We start from the raw sequence: 19559 nt of genomic DNA, 5'->3' as shown, positions 1-19559 counted from the left end.
GAGTATACCGTGCCCTTTCACTTCTTCCATTTTCGTCTTCCGGTACCCGGAGAGATTCGAACGCTACCCTGTACTTTTGTCTTCTCTCACTTTCCACTTGGCCTTGATGGACCTCCGTTGACAATGACAGTGCAAGTGCAGAGTTAAATTGCTCTGATGGACAAGTGCAACTTTTAACAATATATATACGTGTCTTCTATTGAAGATTTATATTTCAAACAAGTACCATTTGCATTTTTATGATGCACTCATTTGCATCAAACAGTGCAATGAAAGACATAAATCACTCTATAAAATGAACCTAACCTTCATATCTCCTCTACGCACATTTACCTCGTATACGTATGAACAATCTTCACCAAACAATGTCCCAAAAATATTTCCCATCTTCAAATATATTTAAGTGAATTATCAAAAATATTTAAGTGAATCAATCTTGTGTACATTGAACTGTAACAGTTTTCTTTAGCAAGTATAACTTTATATCTAATAAATATATTATACCTTTACGTAACATGATCCCTGTGAACCCAACTTTCGATGCATCAGTTACATCGATACCCTCTGACCTTTCGATTCCCGAGAAACTCGAGATGTTCCAAGAACCGTCAGGACAAAATAGCTTCACGCAAAGAGCGAAGTAACCGTAACGGCAATACCGAAAATGGATGATAAACGCTACTTACACAGTGTCCTTTTATGATCCGCTCTTTATGCAGTTGCTAAGGTTTCCACTGTTGCAACCCGTGCAACAGGATTCTCCTTGTTAACTTGTTTTAATTACTGTCTTCCTCGGTTTTTAAAGTGCTTTCATTTTCACTCCAAGAGTAGCTATACACTTTTTTGAGTTTCATGAAACTTTTCGATGAAGATTTACACTTTTCGAGCAGGTGACACGTGTTTCACTAAATATATTAAGAGGTTAAGTTCACGTTGACTAATTTAATATCAGAAAAGTCTGAACAGTTAAAAAAGTAAAAGTCTGAACAGTTAAAAAAGTAAAACTGTGCACAGTTAAAAAAGTAAAACTCTGCACAGTTAAAAAAGTAAAAGTCTTAAAGTTAATCATCGTTCAATCTGAATCATCTGAAACATTGCCCTAAGCTTAATAAAGCTATCGTTACATAGAAATCACTCCAGTTTCGTAAGAACTGATCAGATCTGTACCACGAAGTTTCCACCGGTATTTTTTGCGTGTTTTCTTTTCGCAGCTTGCGTGAGAGACCTTATAAAGAAACTACACGTTCTGTCTAGATCTTTCGCACCGTTTTATCAAGTTGTTCGTTGTCTTGAATAATTGTATGCCCTTTTAAAGGCGCCGTCTTTTATTACACCGAGAATTCGATACTATCTTTCGAACCTGACTGAACTAAATGTAAACTGTAGCAAGTTTGAAACTCCTTTCGCTCTGCATTCTTTTTCTGAGACTTCTTGTTTTTGTAGGACTTTCACGAAGCTTCTGAAGTACCGACTCGTTTTGGATTTTAAGAGACACTTGTATTCATTAATTCGAACAAATGTTTACTGTAATATTCATAGGAGGTTATATTCCAGATATTGGAGTTTATGTTAGTTTATGAACTTGTCTTTATTTTGATGTTGTAACATATACATATGTTTATATACGTGTGTACATTACGCATTACATATTACATGTTTGTAATTATTTCTGTAATTCTTTTATGTATTCAGAAGGTTATAATTCTTTTGTGTATTCAGAAAATCATAATTGTTTTATGTATTCAGAAAATCATAATTCTTTTATGTATTCAGAAAATCATAATTCTTTTATGTATTCAGAAAATCATAATTGTTTTATGTATACATAATACTATAATTGTTTTATGGTTTCAGTACATGGAAAATAACATCAAGATTCATATTTAACGTATATTCGATAAAAGGTTAAATATAATTCTTAGATAAAATTAGAGGTTAGGATGGCTAAAGTATTAATTTTTATTCGGTGCTTAAAATAGTTATTGTTCGAAAGGAGAAGGCATTTAGCAGAGTGATTGTTCCTCGGCTCCCATAACCAGCTGAGAGCATGAGCGGACGAAGCGGAGGAGAGCTGAAAGGATCGAGAGGATCACGCGTCCTCTCGCGATAGAGCGACTTTCACGACTTTCGAACGTTTCAGCCGGTCATCGGACTTCGAGTGAAAGTAAACGGGGAAGATGTGATCCTCACGACCGTGGCATTCAATCGTTATCTTTCTTTTTTTGTTAAAGCAGCTGGCCGATCGATGGACCGTTCGATTGGCCAACACTTTGAACACCGTGGGAAATATCTGCACGCCATTAAATCAATGTATCGCACAATGTGGGTCTTAAACTTTTAAAGTCAATAAAAAAATTAACTTTCCGTCGTTAAAAAATACTTCATATAATATTGTCGATATTTCAGGATTCTTTTAATATTAACAACTTTTCATAATTATAAACAGTAGTATTAATATTCTACAATTGTTCGTACAGTTACAAATGTTCTATTATTTACAACATTACAGGGATACAAACATTTTAGAGTTTATAATTTTTCAACGTCATAAACGATTGAGAATTAACAATATTTCAAAAATGATAAACCTTTTAATATTTACAGATTTACAAAATTATAAACGTTGACAATATTTCAGATTTATAAGAATTTCAGTATTGACAATATTTTACAGTAATAAATGTTCTAATATCTACAACGTTTGCCCTCAATTAAGTGCTGTCAATTAAAAAGCCTGAAATATTGATCGAGTTTGAAAACGTCTGACTACACTTGTCCATTTCTACTGCGTCACTTAGCGAATCCATTTGAGTAAGAGCCACAGAGTACTAGTAATTGTGTTGTAATTACTTTGATAATTTGACGGAGAAATTATTGCGTGTTCACCGGTGACAGACGGCCTTCAAAAGCCTTCTAATTAAGCGAAGTTACGGCGAGGTGAACATGAACTTGATTTACAGGCTTCTGCAATGGAAATGACCGAATTTGTAAAGTGTGACGATGACTTAATTGGACAAGGAAGTCAGAAAGTGTATTTTATGTATTTTCACCTAATTATAGTGGTAACTTCTTAATGGTCGCCTTCGGAGAAAGGAAAGATACGAAACTTTATTCCCACTGGGGAATAATTTTAAAGCAGTAATCTTTGGACGGATACTTCTTCCTCTTTAGAGCTAAAGTTCGTGCGATTTTAATGTTTGTAAAAATAACTCGTAAAAAAAATTTCAGATCAAATCAAGAATACGGTAGACTCTCGTTATATTGCAATAGCGTCTTAATGAGTGACGTGGACCATTGTGATATCAAACATAGCTATTACAACTTGTGAAATAACACACATGTTACATTCTAACATGTTACAATTTGTGATGGTATATGAAAATTCTACCGTGTGGTACAAGTGGCAATATAACACGTGGTGATTCTAACATGGTGTAGTTTCAACGTGGCATGATTATAATGCAGAGCAAATTTAACATGTGATAATATAACGCATGCTGATGTAGTGGTTTTATGAGGTTGAGCAATGAGAGGTGTGCTTCCCATCCGTGGCAATATAGCACATAGAAATTCTATTGTGTAGTTTAAACGAGTAGATACTCTAACATAGGTACTCTCAACACGTGGCGATATAACACACAGAAATTCTAACATGTGTCAAACTCCATCATTCCCCAATTCCATCATTCCCCAATTCCACATTCCCCAAATCCCACGATTCCGAATTTCAAACACCCCGACTCCCACATTCCCCAATTCCACATTTCCCAATTCCTACATTCCCCAATTCCATCATTCCCCAATTCCATCATTCCCCAATTCCATCATTCCCCAATTCCACATTCCCCAAATCCCACGATTCCTAATTTCAAACACCCCGACACCCACATTCCCCAATTCCACATTTCCCAATTCCACATTTCCCAATTCCTACATTCCCCAATTCCGTCATTTCCCAATTACACATTCCCCAATTCCATCATTCCCCAAATCCCACGATTCCTAATTTCAAACACCCCGACTCCCACATTCCCCAATTCCACATTTCCCAATTCCGTCATTCCCCAATTACACATTCCCAAATTCCATCATTCCCCAAATCCCACGATTCCTAATTTCAAACACCCCGACTCCCACATTCCCCAATTCCACATTCCTCAATTCCCACATTTCCCAAATCCCAATTCTAACATGTGTCAAACTCTACATATGGTACTTCCAACACGTGGCGATATAGCACACAGAAATTCTAACATGTGTCGAACTCTACGTATGGTACTCCCATGTAGCGATATAACACACAAAAATTCTAACATGTCTCAAACTCTACGTATGGTACTCCCATGTAGCGATATAACACACAAAAATTCTAACATGTGTCAAACTCTACATATGGTACTCCCATGTGTCGATATAGCACACACAAATTCTAACATGTGTCAAACTCTACATATGGTACTCCCATGTAGCGACATAACACACAAAAATTCTAACATGTGTCAACCCTACATACTCCCAACATGTGATACAACACATTTTCAGCAATATAACAAAAGTCTACCATAATGCATTGAAGAGTTGCCCATAATCTAATTGCACATGGATCTCCATGCATGTCATAACGAATTAAAGTCTAAAGAACCTACTAGCCATGAACCGTCTGTACGACCGAAGGTACAACCATGTTCATGGGAACCGAGTAAGTCTGATACTGGTTAGTCTGAATAGGCATGGTTCGAAAATCCTGGGGTTGTTCCATGACCTCCTCCTTCACGTCATAGCCCTTAGGCTGAGCATAGTTCAAGGTCCACCCGAAAGATCCTCCGAAGTTAGAAGACGGAGTCAAGGAATAACCTCCTGTCAACTGCTGATTATAATTATTTCCCATAGTGGTTGCAGAGTTGGAGAAAAATTGGGGCCAGGACTTCGTCATTTCTTGCAGCTTCTGCTGATATTCGTCCAAGGCTACCGAGTCTCTTAATACTATTCCTTCTTTACTGCCACCGATTGTGGCTGATGGTATGCCGGTTGGCATCACAACGCCACCTTGTGGCACCGGAGAGACGTTCTTGTACAATTCTGGTTTCTGCTGCAACAGAAAGAGCTCGTCCTTGTCCACTGCGCCGTTGTAGTCGACGGCACTGTTCGCTGCTAGGTTCTTTTCTATGGACCTCGATGTGTAGAACTTCTTCTCGTCGTTTCTTCTTTCGTTGTAATTCAAGTTGTCGGCGTTTGTGTAGTATGTTTCTGATGGAGAGGACTCGTAGGAGTGTGTCGATGGAGACTCGTAGGAATGTCCTGATAGGGAGTAGTCTGAACCTGAGGAGGTGAACGAAGTGGCTTCGTAGTCTGCGTCCGAGTGTTTGTACTCCTGGGACCCTGGTCTGTAACGATTTAGAATTAAGGTTTTTATTCGGTGGAAGGAGTATAAGTTACGTGGAGGGCGTAGATTTCTACTTGACAGTAGAACGTTCGGTTCGTGGTCAGACACTGCTCGCGATTCTCTGCACTTATGTAATTTAATGACTGAGGATTGACAATTGATGCAGTTTGTACACTCGAGTGCAACGTATCATTTCTTCGGATTACGTGACAACATGCTATTCGTATTTTTAAACTACCGTTTCAATGTTTATGTTTACTGAAGCTAGTGTGTAGTCTTATATGATTCTCGGGTGATTACATTAATTATTCTAAAAAGAGAAAGCTATGAGATAATGCATGCACTAGTACATTGCATTATAGCATCCAAATCCTTTGCATAATAAATAAATAATACATAGAAAATGACTTAGTATATTGCTGTCTACAGACTAAACTAATACATCATATTTATAAATAATACATCACATTTAATTCCAAACATATGAAATTTGAAATCATCCAATATATACACAAATCTAACTAAAAATCACCCTTTATACAATATTTATATGTATACGAATTTGTATATATTTGTATGTACACATTGTCCTCATCATCCACGAACAGAAAATAATCTTGTCTGAACTTAATCTAAACTTAACCTAAACTCCTCATTAATACACAAATTTTGATCTTACCTTCCCCGACCATAGGAAAGAGCGTCCTTGACCCGATCATAGGGGATGTAGCCCTTGCCATAAGAAATAGCGTGACGTATACCTTTCCCATAAGGTATATGAACATGATTCACCTGCTCGTGACCTTGGTCAAAATCGTCTCCTCCATGAGGGAAGGGCACATTCCCATGCCCAGGTCTTTTGTGATAATGAATGGGTGGGCTATAGTATTTATGATAGTGCTCGCCATCGTGAGAAGATTTTCTGTAACGCATAGGACCGGGTCTCCATGGTGGTCCGAAACTTCGTCTGTTTTGCTGAGGGATCACCAGCACCACCTTGTTACTGAAGAGCAAAACGGAGTAATGTACACGTCGATAAGATTCGTGATCGTGAGAAATTTGTCATGGTCCGTTAAACGTGAATCGTTTGTACTTACGTGAGAACGAGGAGAGGCTCGCCGATTGTCAGAAATAGAATGCAGAAAGCCTGGAAAGATTAATTGAAAGTCAATTTCACGATCGAAATGAAGTTGTTTGAAATTAGATTGCTGTTATTATTAGAACTTTTATTTCTAGATTCTCAATCTGAGTATAAACAAAGCTCATCCCTTAGAATTGTTACAATATCATGTACTAACCACTGTCTTATTTCAAGCTGTATAACTTTCATTAAACCTACTCAAATGCATCTAGGTTCAAGAGGCTCTCAATAGTATCCTCCACTTGAATTCCCATCAACTTCAATTCCCATCAAGTCTACTCAAATGTACACCAAATGCATAAGAACCTCAATGGCAGCATCTAAGTCAGTTAGAAAATTATACACCACCCTATGTCTTGTCTCAACTTGTTCAATTCTCATGCAATCTATTCAAATGCATCCTAGACCCAAAAGAACCCCAATATCATCCTCTAAGCCAGTCACAAAATTATGTACCACCTTATGTCTTACCTCAACCAACATAGTTCTCATGAAATCTACTGAAATGTAGGTCCAAAAGACCATCGACATCATCCCCGAAACCCCTCAGAAGATTACGTACCAATTCCAAACCTCCAAAGTTACAAATCCCCCCTTTACAAATTTAACACTGAATCAGAACTACCCTCGATCCACACATACCCCAGATATCTGTCCTGTCCACAAACCCTCGACCCATCCACCGTCAAAAATAACTCGCTTACCAAAAACCGCATGTTGTCTCCTCAGCACAAGAGCCTCAACCAGAAAAATCTCCTAAACCGATAGCAGATCCTGGAGTTACAGAGCTGGACACACGATGGGTGCCGTTGGATCCGTTGGTACTTGCGGCCAGAGCCAGCGATGTTCCGTGTACTTCAACCGATGCCGATAAATTGCGGGAGGTCCGTGCGGATCAGTTCTCTTTTATACAAGATAAAAAGAGCATAATCGTGGCTGGACGAAGGAGCTACCTCCCACCGGGTGGCTAGAACCCTGGAAAGAGCCCGTTAGAGTCCCCGCGAGGATGGAGAAGGATTGGCCGCGGGAAGCTGGCGTGCCGATACGAAACGGACAGTCGAGCACACCGTTACCTGGACATTTTTGTTTCAGGGGAAATCGACGCTTTCTTCTGTTGGCGTTCACTTGGCTCTGCGGCTAGGAGATTTGAACGTCAGCCTCTCGTAGAAGAGGTTGACCGCGCCCCGATGTGCTTTCCAAAACGCGAGCAACACGAGTAAACGCTCCACATTTCTTTGTCTGCCGCTTCACGCCTCTTGGATGGATGCATAAATGAGGATACGGACGGGTGGAGAGATGAGAGATTGGACTGATGAGAGTTTAGGTGGGTGGGAATTTGGATAGATGAGAGGTTGGATGGGTGAGAGTTTGAATGGGTTGAGTTTGGATGAGTGAGAGTTTGGGTGGGTGAGAGTATGATGGGTTGAGTTTGGATGGGTGAGAGTTTGGGTGAGTGAGAGATTGGATGGGTGAGAGTTTGGGTGAGTGAGAGATTGGATGGGTGAGAATTTGAATGGGTGAGAGTTTGGGTGGGTGAGAGTTTGGATGGGTGAGAGTTTGGGTGAGTGAGAGATTGGATGGGTGAGAATTTGAATGGGTGAGAGTTTGGATGGGTTGAGTTTGGATGAGTGAGAGTTTGGATGGGTGAGAGTTTGGATGGGTGAGAGTTTGGATGGGTGAGAGTTTGGATGAGTGAGAGTTTGGATGGGTGAGAATTTGAATGGGTGAGAATTTGGATGGGTGAGAGTTTGGATGGGTTGAGTTTGAATGGGTGAGAGTTTGGATGAGTGGGAGTTTGGATGGGTGAGAGTTTGGGTGAGTGAGAGTTTGGATAGGTGAGAATTTGAATGGGTGAGAGTTTGGATGGGTTGAGTTTGGATGAGTGAGAGTTTGGATGGGTGAGAGTTTGGATGGGTGAGAGTTTGGATGGGTTGAATTTGAATGAATGAGAGTTTAGATGGGTTGAGTTTGAATGAATGAGAGTTTGGATGGGTTGAGTTTGAATGCATGGGAGTTTGGATGGGTTAAGTTTGAATGGGTGAGAGTTCGAATGGGTGAGAGTTTGGACAGATGAATGACGCCTTGGGTAAACGACTGTACATGTGGACAACTCAGCGATGACATTCAGCGTAATTCATAATTACAACCTTAGAGATTTGACAATGTAGAGTCTACAGACCTGGAGATCCATTTCATATAAAGAACATAAATAATAAAAATATATGAACATAAAAGTTCAGAAACTCCAACAATCCCATGAAAAGCGATAGATACCCATAACGCAGGGCTGATGCCATGCAAGATGAAATATCATATTCTCGCATCTTCTTCCCGTCTCGATTAGAAACGAACGTTTCACTGAATTAATTTCTTTTTTCATCTCTCACTTATTGTATACCTATACGGTTTCACATTCACGCCGTTACGGTCCACATACACGAATTCACGCGCGGGTGGGTGTGTCGTTAACGTAAAAAGCGCAGCCCTGCCTTCAATTAACTCATTCACGCGATGGACTTTCTTGTTGCCGGTCGTTCATCTTTCGAACGTCGGTGTCGAGATGGAAAACGCCTTTGAAAGTCATTCAATTCTGAAATGTTCGATTTTCAAAGTAGACGATCGAGAAACGCTCTGGGAAGGTGAAAGTGATCATTGAAAGTGCAGGCTAAACTATTCCCATAAATATTGGCAAATTGCACGCACGAAATGTATGAATTTTAGTTGGAGAAATTATTCTTTTATTTGGAGGCGAGGTAGATCAGGAAATTACTCTTTTATTTGGAGTCGAAGTAGATCAGAAGAACTTTCGACAGTTGAAGTAATTTTTTACTGTTGTGGATGGAGTTTGAGATTCGTAGATTTTGAGGTTGTGTTTATTAAGTGTTATGTTCTTAAGTATTTGTACTTTCAAATTTGTAATTTGTTTCATTTCTAAGTCATCACAGTTTTGTATTTACAAGTGTCTGAATGTCTGAATGGTCAAATGTCCAAGTGTCCACATGTTCACATGTCTACATATTCACATATCTACATGTTCACATGTCTACATATCTACATGTCCAAATGTCTGAATGTCCAAATGTCCACATGTTCACATGTCTACATGTCTACATGTCCTAACATCCTCCTCAAATCCTCAAACTCCTAAATTTCCAAACCTCTACATTCTTAAACTTCTAAACCTTCAAACTCCTAAATTTCCAAGCTCCTAAACACCCAAGTCCCTAAATTTCCAAATTTTCAACTCCATAAATTCTCAAATGTCCAAATTCTCACATGTTCCCTCTCAACTTCCCAAATGTATAAACACGAAACCTAGAATCTGGATCTTAAATTTCCCCAAGTCCTATACTCCCCCTAAGCTATCCAGCTCTCCCAAGACTTCGACCAAATGCAAATGGCTGCCATTTCCACCTCCCAGCCGAAAAAATTCCACCAGGCAGCATAATTGCATATGTAGCTTTCAGCGTTTGCTACTGCGATATCGGTGAAACTTGGCAGATAAATAAAGTCACCTTAGACTCGAAACGTTATAAATGGTCGCTTTCTAACCCTCCTCCAAGACCCTCCTTTCCGAATGTCGATCGAGTGTCCGAAGACGTGTTTATTGACCATTTAAGATTTATTTACTCTTTCACTGCAATGAAAATTGTCTTTGACTATAAATTCAACCATAATCGATTAATTTACCCACAAAAGTTCATTGCCAAGAATATTTCGTGTTCGACGATCGTTTATGAAGCATCGAAAGCGGAGATTTCTTCGGAATCCTCGTAAAATTGTTCTATAATAGAATGCGAAAGATTCGAAGAGAGAGCGTACGATTTCGAACGGTTCACAGAGAAATCCAAGAACGATTATCTCATAACATAATGTTCGTGCATTTTATTCAAGATCATCGTCCGCTCGAATCATTGGTTAAAATTGATCTAATCACTTTCTATCACGCTAACATTAATAAGTGTCAAAAATGGTTGCAAACGTAATAAGAACACTGAAGGATAAACCATCCGTTTGGTGGCGGAATGAGACTTCCTTCCGGATTTCACGTCGCAGAAGTGACCACAACTCGGTTAATTGCAGCTTATTATGCGAGGAAAAACGGAAGAAGGAAAATGAAAGTTGAAATGATTAAAGGAAGTTACTTTTTGCACTCTTGTTGACTACAAACTTATACAATGTTTGTCACTTGACACTGCAACTTTATAACATTTTTATTTATTTCTATGACTTTTTAGACTGTTGTTGACTATAAACTAATATAATATTTGTTGCTTGAAATTATTACTCCATAGCATTTTTATAAATGTCTATGACTTTTGAGACTCGTGCTGTCTATAGACTGATACAATGTTTGTTATTTGAAACTGCAACTTCATAACATTTTTATCAATTTCTATGACTTTCTACACACTTGTCTACTATAAATTAATACAACGTTTGTCACTTGAAATTGCAACTTCATATCATTTTTATTTATTTCTATAATTTTTTCGATTCTTGTTGACAATAAACAAATACAATGTTTGCTACTTGAAACTGCAACTTCATATCATTTTTATTTATTTCTATGACTTTTTAGACTGTTGTTGACTATAAACTAATATAATATTTGTTGCTTGAAATTATTACTCCATAGCATTTTTATAAATGTCTATGACTTTTGAGACTCGTGCTGTCTATAGACTGATACAATGTTTGTTATTTGAAACTGCAACTTCATAACATTTTTATCAATTTCTATGACTTTCTACACACTTGTCTACTATAAATTAATACAACGTTTGTCACTTGAAATTGCAACTTCATATCATTTTTATTTATTTCTATAATTTTTTCGATTCTTGTTGACAATAAACAAATACAATGTTTGCTACTTGAAACTGCAACTTCATATCATTTTTATTTATTTCTATGACTTTCTACACACTTGTTTACTATAAATTAATACAACGTTTGTCACTTGAAACTGCAACTCCATATCATATTTATTAAGTACGTCTATTAAAAAGCTATTAACTAAACATATAAACCGGACGTTCATAATAAACTATTTGTACCAAACGAACGAGAGTGTTCGAATGTTTTTTAGTCCTCGATTATACGCACAGGTATGTTCTCACGAACGGTCAAGTTTAACTCCGCCCGTAAAGAGACCAAAAAGACTCCACGGTCGACACGGAATCGAATTCGAATGGAATTCCTCATCTAGAGAGAGTTCACTGTCACGGTCCCTCGATCCGCTAGGAAAAGGATACCTCGTTGCTCGTTTTCCTTTTCGCTTCACCTACCTCTGGAATGTAGTCGCACAATTTGGTCTGTTTGTACGTTTTACGCAGCAAGGTGATCAGTTTCCCTTTCTCCTATCGTTTAGCAGCAATACAAAACGATCGACTTACCGTGATTTCTATGGGGATCCTCCGTTGAGATCCTCCTCCGGAACCGCCGATCTTCGGTTTCGTGAAAGGGAATATTTTAGATCGATCGGTGAAACGGTGGAAAAGAAACTAGGAAGAATTTCTTTTGATCTTGTAAACAGTGTTTTGTTCGGGGTTTCCATAGGTACTTTGATGTAGTAGGTTTTATATGAGTTGTTGAGCAGTATTTAGGTTCTTTTTGCGGTTCTTGGATTTGCAAAGTTGGATTTACCAATTCTATATTCCCCAATTCCACATTTCCCAATTCCCACATTCCCCAAATACCACGATTCCTAATTTCAAACACCCCAACTCCCACATTCCCCAATTCCACATTCCCCAATTCTACATTTCCCAATTCCACATTTCCCAATTCCCACATTCCTCAAATCCCACGATTCCAAATTTCAAACACCCCGACTCCCACATTCCCCAATTCCCACATTCCCCAATTCCACATTTCCCAATTCCCATAGTCCCCAATTCCACATTCCCCAATTCTACATTCCCCGATTCCACATTTCCCAATTCCCACATTCCCCAAATCCCACGATTCCAAATTTCAAACACCCCGACTCCCACATTCCCCAATTCCCACATTCCCCAATTCCACATTTCCCAATTCCCATAGTCCCCAATTCCACATTCCCCAATTCTACATTCCCCGATTCCACATTTCCCAATTCCACATTCCCCAATTCCACATTTCCCAATTCCCACGTTCCCAAATTCCACAATCCCCAATTCCTACATCCACCAATTTCTACATTCCCCAATTCCTAAAATCCCAAAATCACAAATTCCCAATATCCTCTACATCTCTAAATCCCAAACTCTTCAATTTACTACCAAAATAACATAAATCTACATTACACCAGTATCAATCCCAAAAATCCCAAATTCCCAATATTCCCTACATCTCTAAATCCCAAACTCTCCATTTTACTACCAATATAATATGAATCTGCATTGCAGCAGTGTCGATAAACTTTCAACCATGTGAGAAGCACGTTTCAGCACATTAAATAAAGACCGGAAGTGAGACGAGAAGTCCCCAACATTATCATTAGTACATTGGAATAGATTGAAACGCATGAGAAACTTTCTTAATGTATTCTTCGTGTTGCGAAATGTTTGTAAAAGCCTTAATTACTGTCCGCTGATTGAATTATCGATTAGATTCTTAATTCATGTTATGCAAATGTCGCGAAAGCGAGTTTTCGAGCACGAGTTAAATCGACTAAAGTAGACAAAATAAATGATTCGAAAATCGCAACTTTCCAAAGAATCAATTTGCCATAAAGATATAATCCCAGTAAAGATAACTGTATCGAGTAGAAATTAGACTAAACGGTAATTCAATTATCTGATAATTCATCGACACGATTCCGTGAGGTCTAGAGATATCGAATACTTTCTTTTTATAGACATAACAATATTTCGCTATTATAAATCGTGATCGAACATGAGAATGATGAGAAAATTTCAGGTTTAAAGAAATCGGAGAAAATAATCTTTTGAACGAGTCTCGAAGAAGATTATTACTAATTAAAATATTTAACGATACACACGAGATCTCACATGAAATAGAATGAAACCTGAAATCATGCTAGAACCCCCAAAAAAAATACTGCAACTCTATTTACGAATTTACCCCATACAAACAATTCAAAGATACCTCGTGAGATCAAACAAGCAAAAACGAACAGCATGAAGCAAAGTTCTAATTTCTCGATAAACACGAACCAAGAACTGTGAAACCACACAACAAATATTAAAGTCGAAGTTATCCAAAGGACCTTCACCTCGGCAGCGAAACCGAGAGTATCAGCATCGAAAATAAAAGATGGAAAACGAAGGAAAAACGGTACACGTAACTCGAAGACGCCTCTTGTCGAGCTGTCAAACCGGTGATAAAAAGGCGTGAAACGTGTCCTCAGCATCGATCTCCTCGTTCCCAGAGCCGAGAGGCGAGTGAAACGAATCTAAAAGAGCACCCACCTCGTATTACGAAGCTGATCTTGATCTTGGCCGTTCACCCAGACCACGTTCAGCTTGCATTAAAACGACCACAAGCACGGTAGGGAATTACGGCGTCGCGGTCGCAGAAAAAGAGGAAACGAGCAAAACGATAGATCGAGGTGAAGGGTAGAACGAGACACGTGGAGGGGCTGGTTGGTCCTCGCGCTTTTTGCCACGTCTTCTCTATTAACGACACCGTGCTAAGCCTCCTTTCACGTGCGCCGGCAACGGGTGCAAAGGATTCCCTTTCATTCTTATCCAACTCCAATCACGTACGTGTATAAAAGCGGCAAGCGTGTACACCACCGACAGCAGATCAAAACCGCGGCTTAAACCGCCAACTAGATCGCGAACGAGGGACCGGTAGTTGGTCCTCCGCCATAGTCTGCCTTTCCAGCTCAGTCGATTCCCGAGGGAACTACACGATGACCAAGCTCGCGGTAAGTCGATGGATTTGCCCCTGGGACTTTTCTTTTTCTTCAAGGATACCTGTGATCCCCATGGATTTCTCTGATAAATCGTTTTCTATCCCTTAGAAATTTTAACAAATTGGTTTTCTTGCATTAATACCAGTGGATATAATAACAGGCCCACTTTGGAGCTCTGAATTTTTGATATTCTTTCAAACTGTAAAACTCGAAGATCCTAAATTTTTATTTAAATTCGTAAAAATCAGAAAAAATTCTCAAGTAAATTTCATGAAATGATTTTTTATACAATATCACGCAAAATAATAATTCGCCTTGGCCGAAATAATGATTCGCCTTGAACTTCAATGAACTCGAGTAAATTTGTTTCAGGCGTTCCTCGCGATAGCCTCGTTGCTCAAGTTGGCGTCTGCAGGCGGACACCACGGTGGACAGTAAGTTTCCTGCAAAGTATCTAAGCCTTCACAAGCCATAAATCAATAATAGTAACGCGGAAGTAGCCTTCTGAAAATCGATCGAGTGCGCTCAACGAGCCGTGTCCGAGCCCACGTGTTTCACGGAACTTTCTCCGTGACTTTACTTATCTGCAGACGGCAATAATTTTCTTCGGGAATTGTCGAAAGCGAAGATAAACGAGATTACTACGCTCGTAAACATGTCCAGTCGCGATAACTCACGAAGAGTATTATTATATTTTTTGCCATTATGCGATCAAAAGTTTGCTTCGCGATAAAACGGGTGAAGGTTGCAATTAAAAGCTAATCATTTTGTTTGATTGCCAATTAGTCATTGTTAGTGACGATTGGTTTAATTATTTGGTATTGTAGAATATCTAGAAACTTGATGGAAAGCTTGATCAGAAATCTCTGTATAATGGGAGTAAGTGGTAGTGAAATGTGCAGTTTATGTATATTTAACGAGTTACAATAATTGCATAGCGCATAATTGCATACAATGAATAATTAAGGTTAGACTACGATCTCTCGATTCTTTTTAAGAGCCTATTCTTCGATGGGAACTAGATATCCCATCACTATTCATCAGTATCTATCACTACCTATCGTTACCCATCACTACCCAACACTACTCACCATTACCCATCACTACCTATCGTTACCCATCACTACCCAACACTACTCACCATTACCCATCTCTACCCATCACTGCCCATCACTGCCCATCACTACTCACCTCTACCCATCACTACCCATCACTACCCATCACTATCCAACGCTACTCACCACTACCCATCTCTACCCATCTCTACCCATCACTGCCCATCACTACTCACCACTACCCATCACTACCTGTCACTACTCACCACTACTCACCACTACCCATCACTACTCACCACTACTCACCACTACCCATCACTACCCATCACTATCCAACGCTACTCACCACTACCCATCTCTACCCATCTCTACCCATCACTACCCAACACTACTCACCACTACCCACCTCTACCCATCTCTACCCATCACTGCCCATCACTACTCACCACTACCCATCACTACCCATCACTACCTGTCACTACTCACCACTACCCATCACTACCCATTTCTATCCATCACTACTTCGCATCGAACTTCACCCAAAACCATCACCTCAATATCTCCCACCCTCCAACTCATTCCAACCCAAAATTAACCAGCTCTATAATTCCAGCGACCACGTGGTGATTCACGTGCCCTACAAGATCAAGACCATCCACCACACGCACACGATAACGAAGCACATCCACCATGGCGGTGGAGGCGGTGACAAGTACGAGGTGCTGGGCTACACCGTCGGCCACCCCATAGATTTAGGCCACGGTGGTCTCGGAGGTGGCCATGATCTCGGAGGCGGTGGCCACGACCTCGGAGGTGGCGGCGATTTCGGAGGTGGTCATCTGGGAGGTGGTCACATCGAGTACAGCGGTGGCGGCGGAGGCGGCGGTGGCCACATCGAGTACAGCGGCGGTGGCGACATAGGCGGAGGATACGGGGACGGAGGACACGGTGGTTTCGGTGGAGGCGGATTCGGAGGTGGCCACGAAGACTGGGGTGGCCATTAAACGTTACATTTGTCTCGATTTTAAGAAGGAACGTGGTGGTTTCTTCGTTGTTGGTTTTTCGAAACGTCGACTCTTGAGATATTTATTTTGCCTTAACACTGAGACGATGGGTCAATTATGATCAATCGAAAGTATAATTTTTTAACGTATCGCTGAAGAATTTTTGAATTTCGAGTCTTCGCTATGCGAGGATAGAAAAAGTTACCTCAATCGCAATTTTAATCAATGTTACATATGCATATGTGACACTTTCGTGCGAGACCATAACCTTTTGTTCGTATACTTCAAAATGAGAGCCATAGCTACTATAAACGTACATAACTGAGTGGTCTATCTGATTAAATAGTAACTATTTATTACAAAGAGTTGAAAAGAGTCGTGACGTTTCGAAGAAGCAACCAGCACCCCCCAATCGCACGACACTTTCACCCTCCATCGAGGGAGATCGTTTTAGAGAGATTAGCTGTTTCTTCACTTTGACTGGTGTTTCCCGGGGGATGCTGATCGACTTCATCACCCTGTATCTTACCTCTCGTCCTAGTCTCTCATCCATCCGTTGTTATTCATCGCTCGTATTATTAATGTAAATATTGTTACCAATTTACTATTGTTTTTACTGCTGTTATACCGCTATCGTTGTTTAACCGCGACACGATCTATGTATATTAAGTCATGAAAGTTGAATAAATTGCGTGTGTACCTGAACACCCCCTTACATTCCATCTTTCATATCATATATTTAATCAATTATCTACAAGGTATACATATATACAAAATCGTATAGTAAACGCTATAGTAAAATCCCATAGTAGAACTCTATGGATTAAGTGTTACTCTTAAGATAGTTCTTCGGAGGCCATGATGTTAGGTACATCCAAAACCTTCTAAACTTTCTAACATCTCAGAAATCGTGATTCTTGATCCTGACAATTTTGTAGGTTTCATAATCCTTTGAGAACAGTGTTCCAAGACTACCAGCATCCTTAGAAACTCTATAAAATTTGCTAAGATTTTTGGAACCACGGCCTACGATTAGACTTTGATTCTTGAAAACTGTATGATACTCTAAATTCTATTAATTTTCCGAAGACGTCGACCCTCCCGTTTGTCCCTGTTATTTTCATACTCCACATCGTCCACAAAATATCTTCCAGCGTCCGTCTTCCCTTCGTACTCGTCCCTGGACCCCTCGTTCTCCGTTTCGTCCTGCTCCTCGTGCTGGTCCTCGTGGAATTTGCTCGTCTGATCCGCTCGAATGTGCCCGGCCTCCTCCTGCAGACCTTTCCTATACCCCTCTTCGTAATTATAAGAGAAACTTTCAACGTTCGGCGGAACGTCGTTCACATCTTCGTGCACAGCGTACGAGGGTTCCTGAGCATGTAGAACATCCTTCTGTTCGAGGTTATTATCCTCCACGAACGGCTGCGGGAAATAGCCATGAACTGGAAGATCCTTCTGGTCCTTGACAGACTCCTTGTGTCCTTCCTCAGGGTGCTCGTGCTGGTCCTTGTAACTATGGTCGTAACTCTTCCAGGAGCTCCAATTCTCGTGGTACTCGTGCTTCTTGTGCGTCTTCGGCTTCTTCGGGGCTGGCTTGTGCACGTGCAGCAAAACCGTCTTCGTGTGGTAGTGATGGTTCACGACGTCCGGCACGTAGATCTTGAAGTGCAGCCTGCAAGGAAGCGAAAGTCAGGGGTATTCGACGCGAAAACGAGAGTGCTGGTCGTTGATCGACGCTCGTTTTCGTCGGTGAAAGCGCGCTATGTCAGACACTTTAGATCCGATCTGAAGTCTCATGATTCGGTATTAAGACACTTACGCCGCGTGCATCGCGATTTTGTTCAGCGCGATGAGAAGCAGGTACTTGAGGAGGTTCTGGAAAAGAGAAAAGAATTCTATGAACAATGCAATTTTTGTAGGGTTATTATGTTTGGGAGATTGGAAGGATAAAATCGTAGTATGACATTGTAATAGAAGATTGTGGATGTTTATGCATTTATATTAAAGTCTGTAAAATATATGAATACATTATTTAATCTGGAGGATTCATAGATTATGTGATTTGTATTTATTTCGTAGACCTTGATCATAAATATGAATATATAAAAAATATATGTATATGTGTATATATAAATGTGTAAACATTAGTAGTCTAATAATGAGAAATATAAACTAATGACATTATTATAAATAGACTGAAATAATAAATTATTTAAATCTTTATATGAATTGTTCAGAATTAGGGTAGTATGTAAAATCAAGAGAAAGTGAATTTCTAGGATTAAGACATTGCCCAAGTATTAAATATTCAAGACAGATCTCAAGAAAATCCAGTGATTAACGAGTGCAAATAAAATGAGAAGTAACGTAATTAGCCTAAGATCAAAATTTCGAAAATACGATACCAGTTGCTGAAGTATGAACTTAATGAAGCCATGAACGCAGGAGCAAATTTAACAGAAGATTAAGTTCTCATTACCATATTCTGAACGATGACGAATGATGATAACCGATGATAAAAGATGAACGGCCGCAGCAGTGGTTCAATGTCTTTTGACGTCGTCGAGGATGCTCCTCCTTTATATCAACGACGACGTTATTAGGGAAAATACCTTGGAACCGCGGAACTATAATCGAATCGTGCAAAATTATTCGGTTGACCAAGCACTTTCGCCGATCGGAGAGACATGCTTCATCTACCAATCCGCATCGGATATGCTTTGTAAAAACGCGTGAACATGACCGTCAAAGTTCAGATTTGCCGCAAGAAAATTGAAATAAAGTACAATTCTCTTATTTCTTTATTTTGTATTCTTTATTATTCATGTGTTATTTTGTACAACTTTGTGGAACTTTCTAAACATGAAACAATAAATTAATCATTTCTGTTTTGTCAGATTGTTCTGAATTTTATTTGCAATATGACGGTGATAATTATTTTTAAGTGTTTTCGAGCTTTATGAAAGATAAATTCAAGAAGTATATAAATAATAACTGTAGATGTAGTAAATTATCGTGAAAGATATTTCGAAATTCCGCCATGTTGAAGTTAGTACAGAACAATGGCGAGGAGGCGCCACTAGAGTGTTCACATGTAAAGGCAATATAT

At 39.5% G+C, this 19559-nt stretch overlaps 3 protein-coding genes across 3 annotated transcripts; 1 reads left to right on the top strand and 2 right to left on the bottom strand.

The window, feature by feature from the left end:
- Nucleotides 1-1876: 1876 nt before the first annotated feature.
- Nucleotides 1877-7487, bottom strand: LOC105663222 (uncharacterized). The gene is made up of 4 exons (XM_076529984.1): nt 7229-7487; nt 6481-6530; nt 6063-6386; nt 1877-5384 (listed from the first exon to the last, which is right to left on the bottom strand). Exons 1-4 carry the CDS (start codon nt 7238-7240, stop codon nt 4646-4648), a joined length of 1125 nt encoding a protein of 374 aa, XP_076386099.1. The 5' UTR covers nt 7241-7487; the 3' UTR covers nt 1877-4645.
- A 6757-nt stretch (nt 7488-14244) lies between these two features.
- Nucleotides 14245-17155, top strand: LOC105663218 (uncharacterized). The gene is made up of 3 exons (XM_076529986.1): nt 14245-14403; nt 14764-14825; nt 16060-17155. The coding sequence occupies exons 1-3, from the start codon at nt 14389-14391 to the stop codon at nt 16448-16450; spliced, it is 468 nt and encodes a 155-aa protein (XP_076386101.1). The 5' UTR covers nt 14245-14388; the 3' UTR covers nt 16451-17155.
- Nucleotides 17156-17237: 82 nt separating this feature from the next.
- Nucleotides 17238-19485, bottom strand: LOC105663221 (uncharacterized). Its single transcript, XM_076529985.1, has 3 exons — nt 18930-19485; nt 18270-18325; nt 17238-18122 (listed from the first exon to the last, which is right to left on the bottom strand). The coding sequence occupies exons 1-3, from the start codon at nt 18930-18932 to the stop codon at nt 17516-17518; spliced, it is 666 nt and encodes a 221-aa protein (XP_076386100.1). The 5' UTR covers nt 18933-19485; the 3' UTR covers nt 17238-17515.
- Nucleotides 19486-19559: the final 74 nt, after the last annotated feature.

The sequence above is a fragment of the Megachile rotundata genome, chromosome 3 (assembly GCF_050947335.1).
Source record: "Megachile rotundata isolate GNS110a chromosome 3, iyMegRotu1, whole genome shotgun sequence".
In the NCBI taxonomy this organism is placed as follows: domain Eukaryota; kingdom Metazoa; phylum Arthropoda; class Insecta; order Hymenoptera; family Megachilidae; genus Megachile; species Megachile rotundata.
This window is presented reverse-complemented; position numbering and strand designations above follow the sequence as displayed.

Coding starts and splice junctions, on each gene's coding strand:
- LOC105663222 (XM_076529984.1), bottom strand. Junction 6,387..6,480: donor GAGCCTCTCCTCGTTCTCAC/GTAAGTACAAAC, acceptor TTTGCTCTTCAG/TAACAAGGTGGTGCTGGTGA. Junction 5,385..6,062: donor CTTTCCTATGGTCGGGGAAG/GTAAGATCAAAA, acceptor AAATCGTTACAG/ACCAGGGTCCCAGGAGTACA.
- LOC105663218 (XM_076529986.1), top strand. Junction 14,826..16,059: donor GGCGGACACCACGGTGGACA/GTAAGTTTCCTG, acceptor CTATAATTCCAG/CGACCACGTGGTGATTCACG.
- LOC105663221 (XM_076529985.1), bottom strand. Junction 18,123..18,269: donor AAAATCGCGATGCACGCGGC/GTAAGTGTCTTA, acceptor GCTTCCTTGCAG/GCTGCACTTCAAGATCTACG.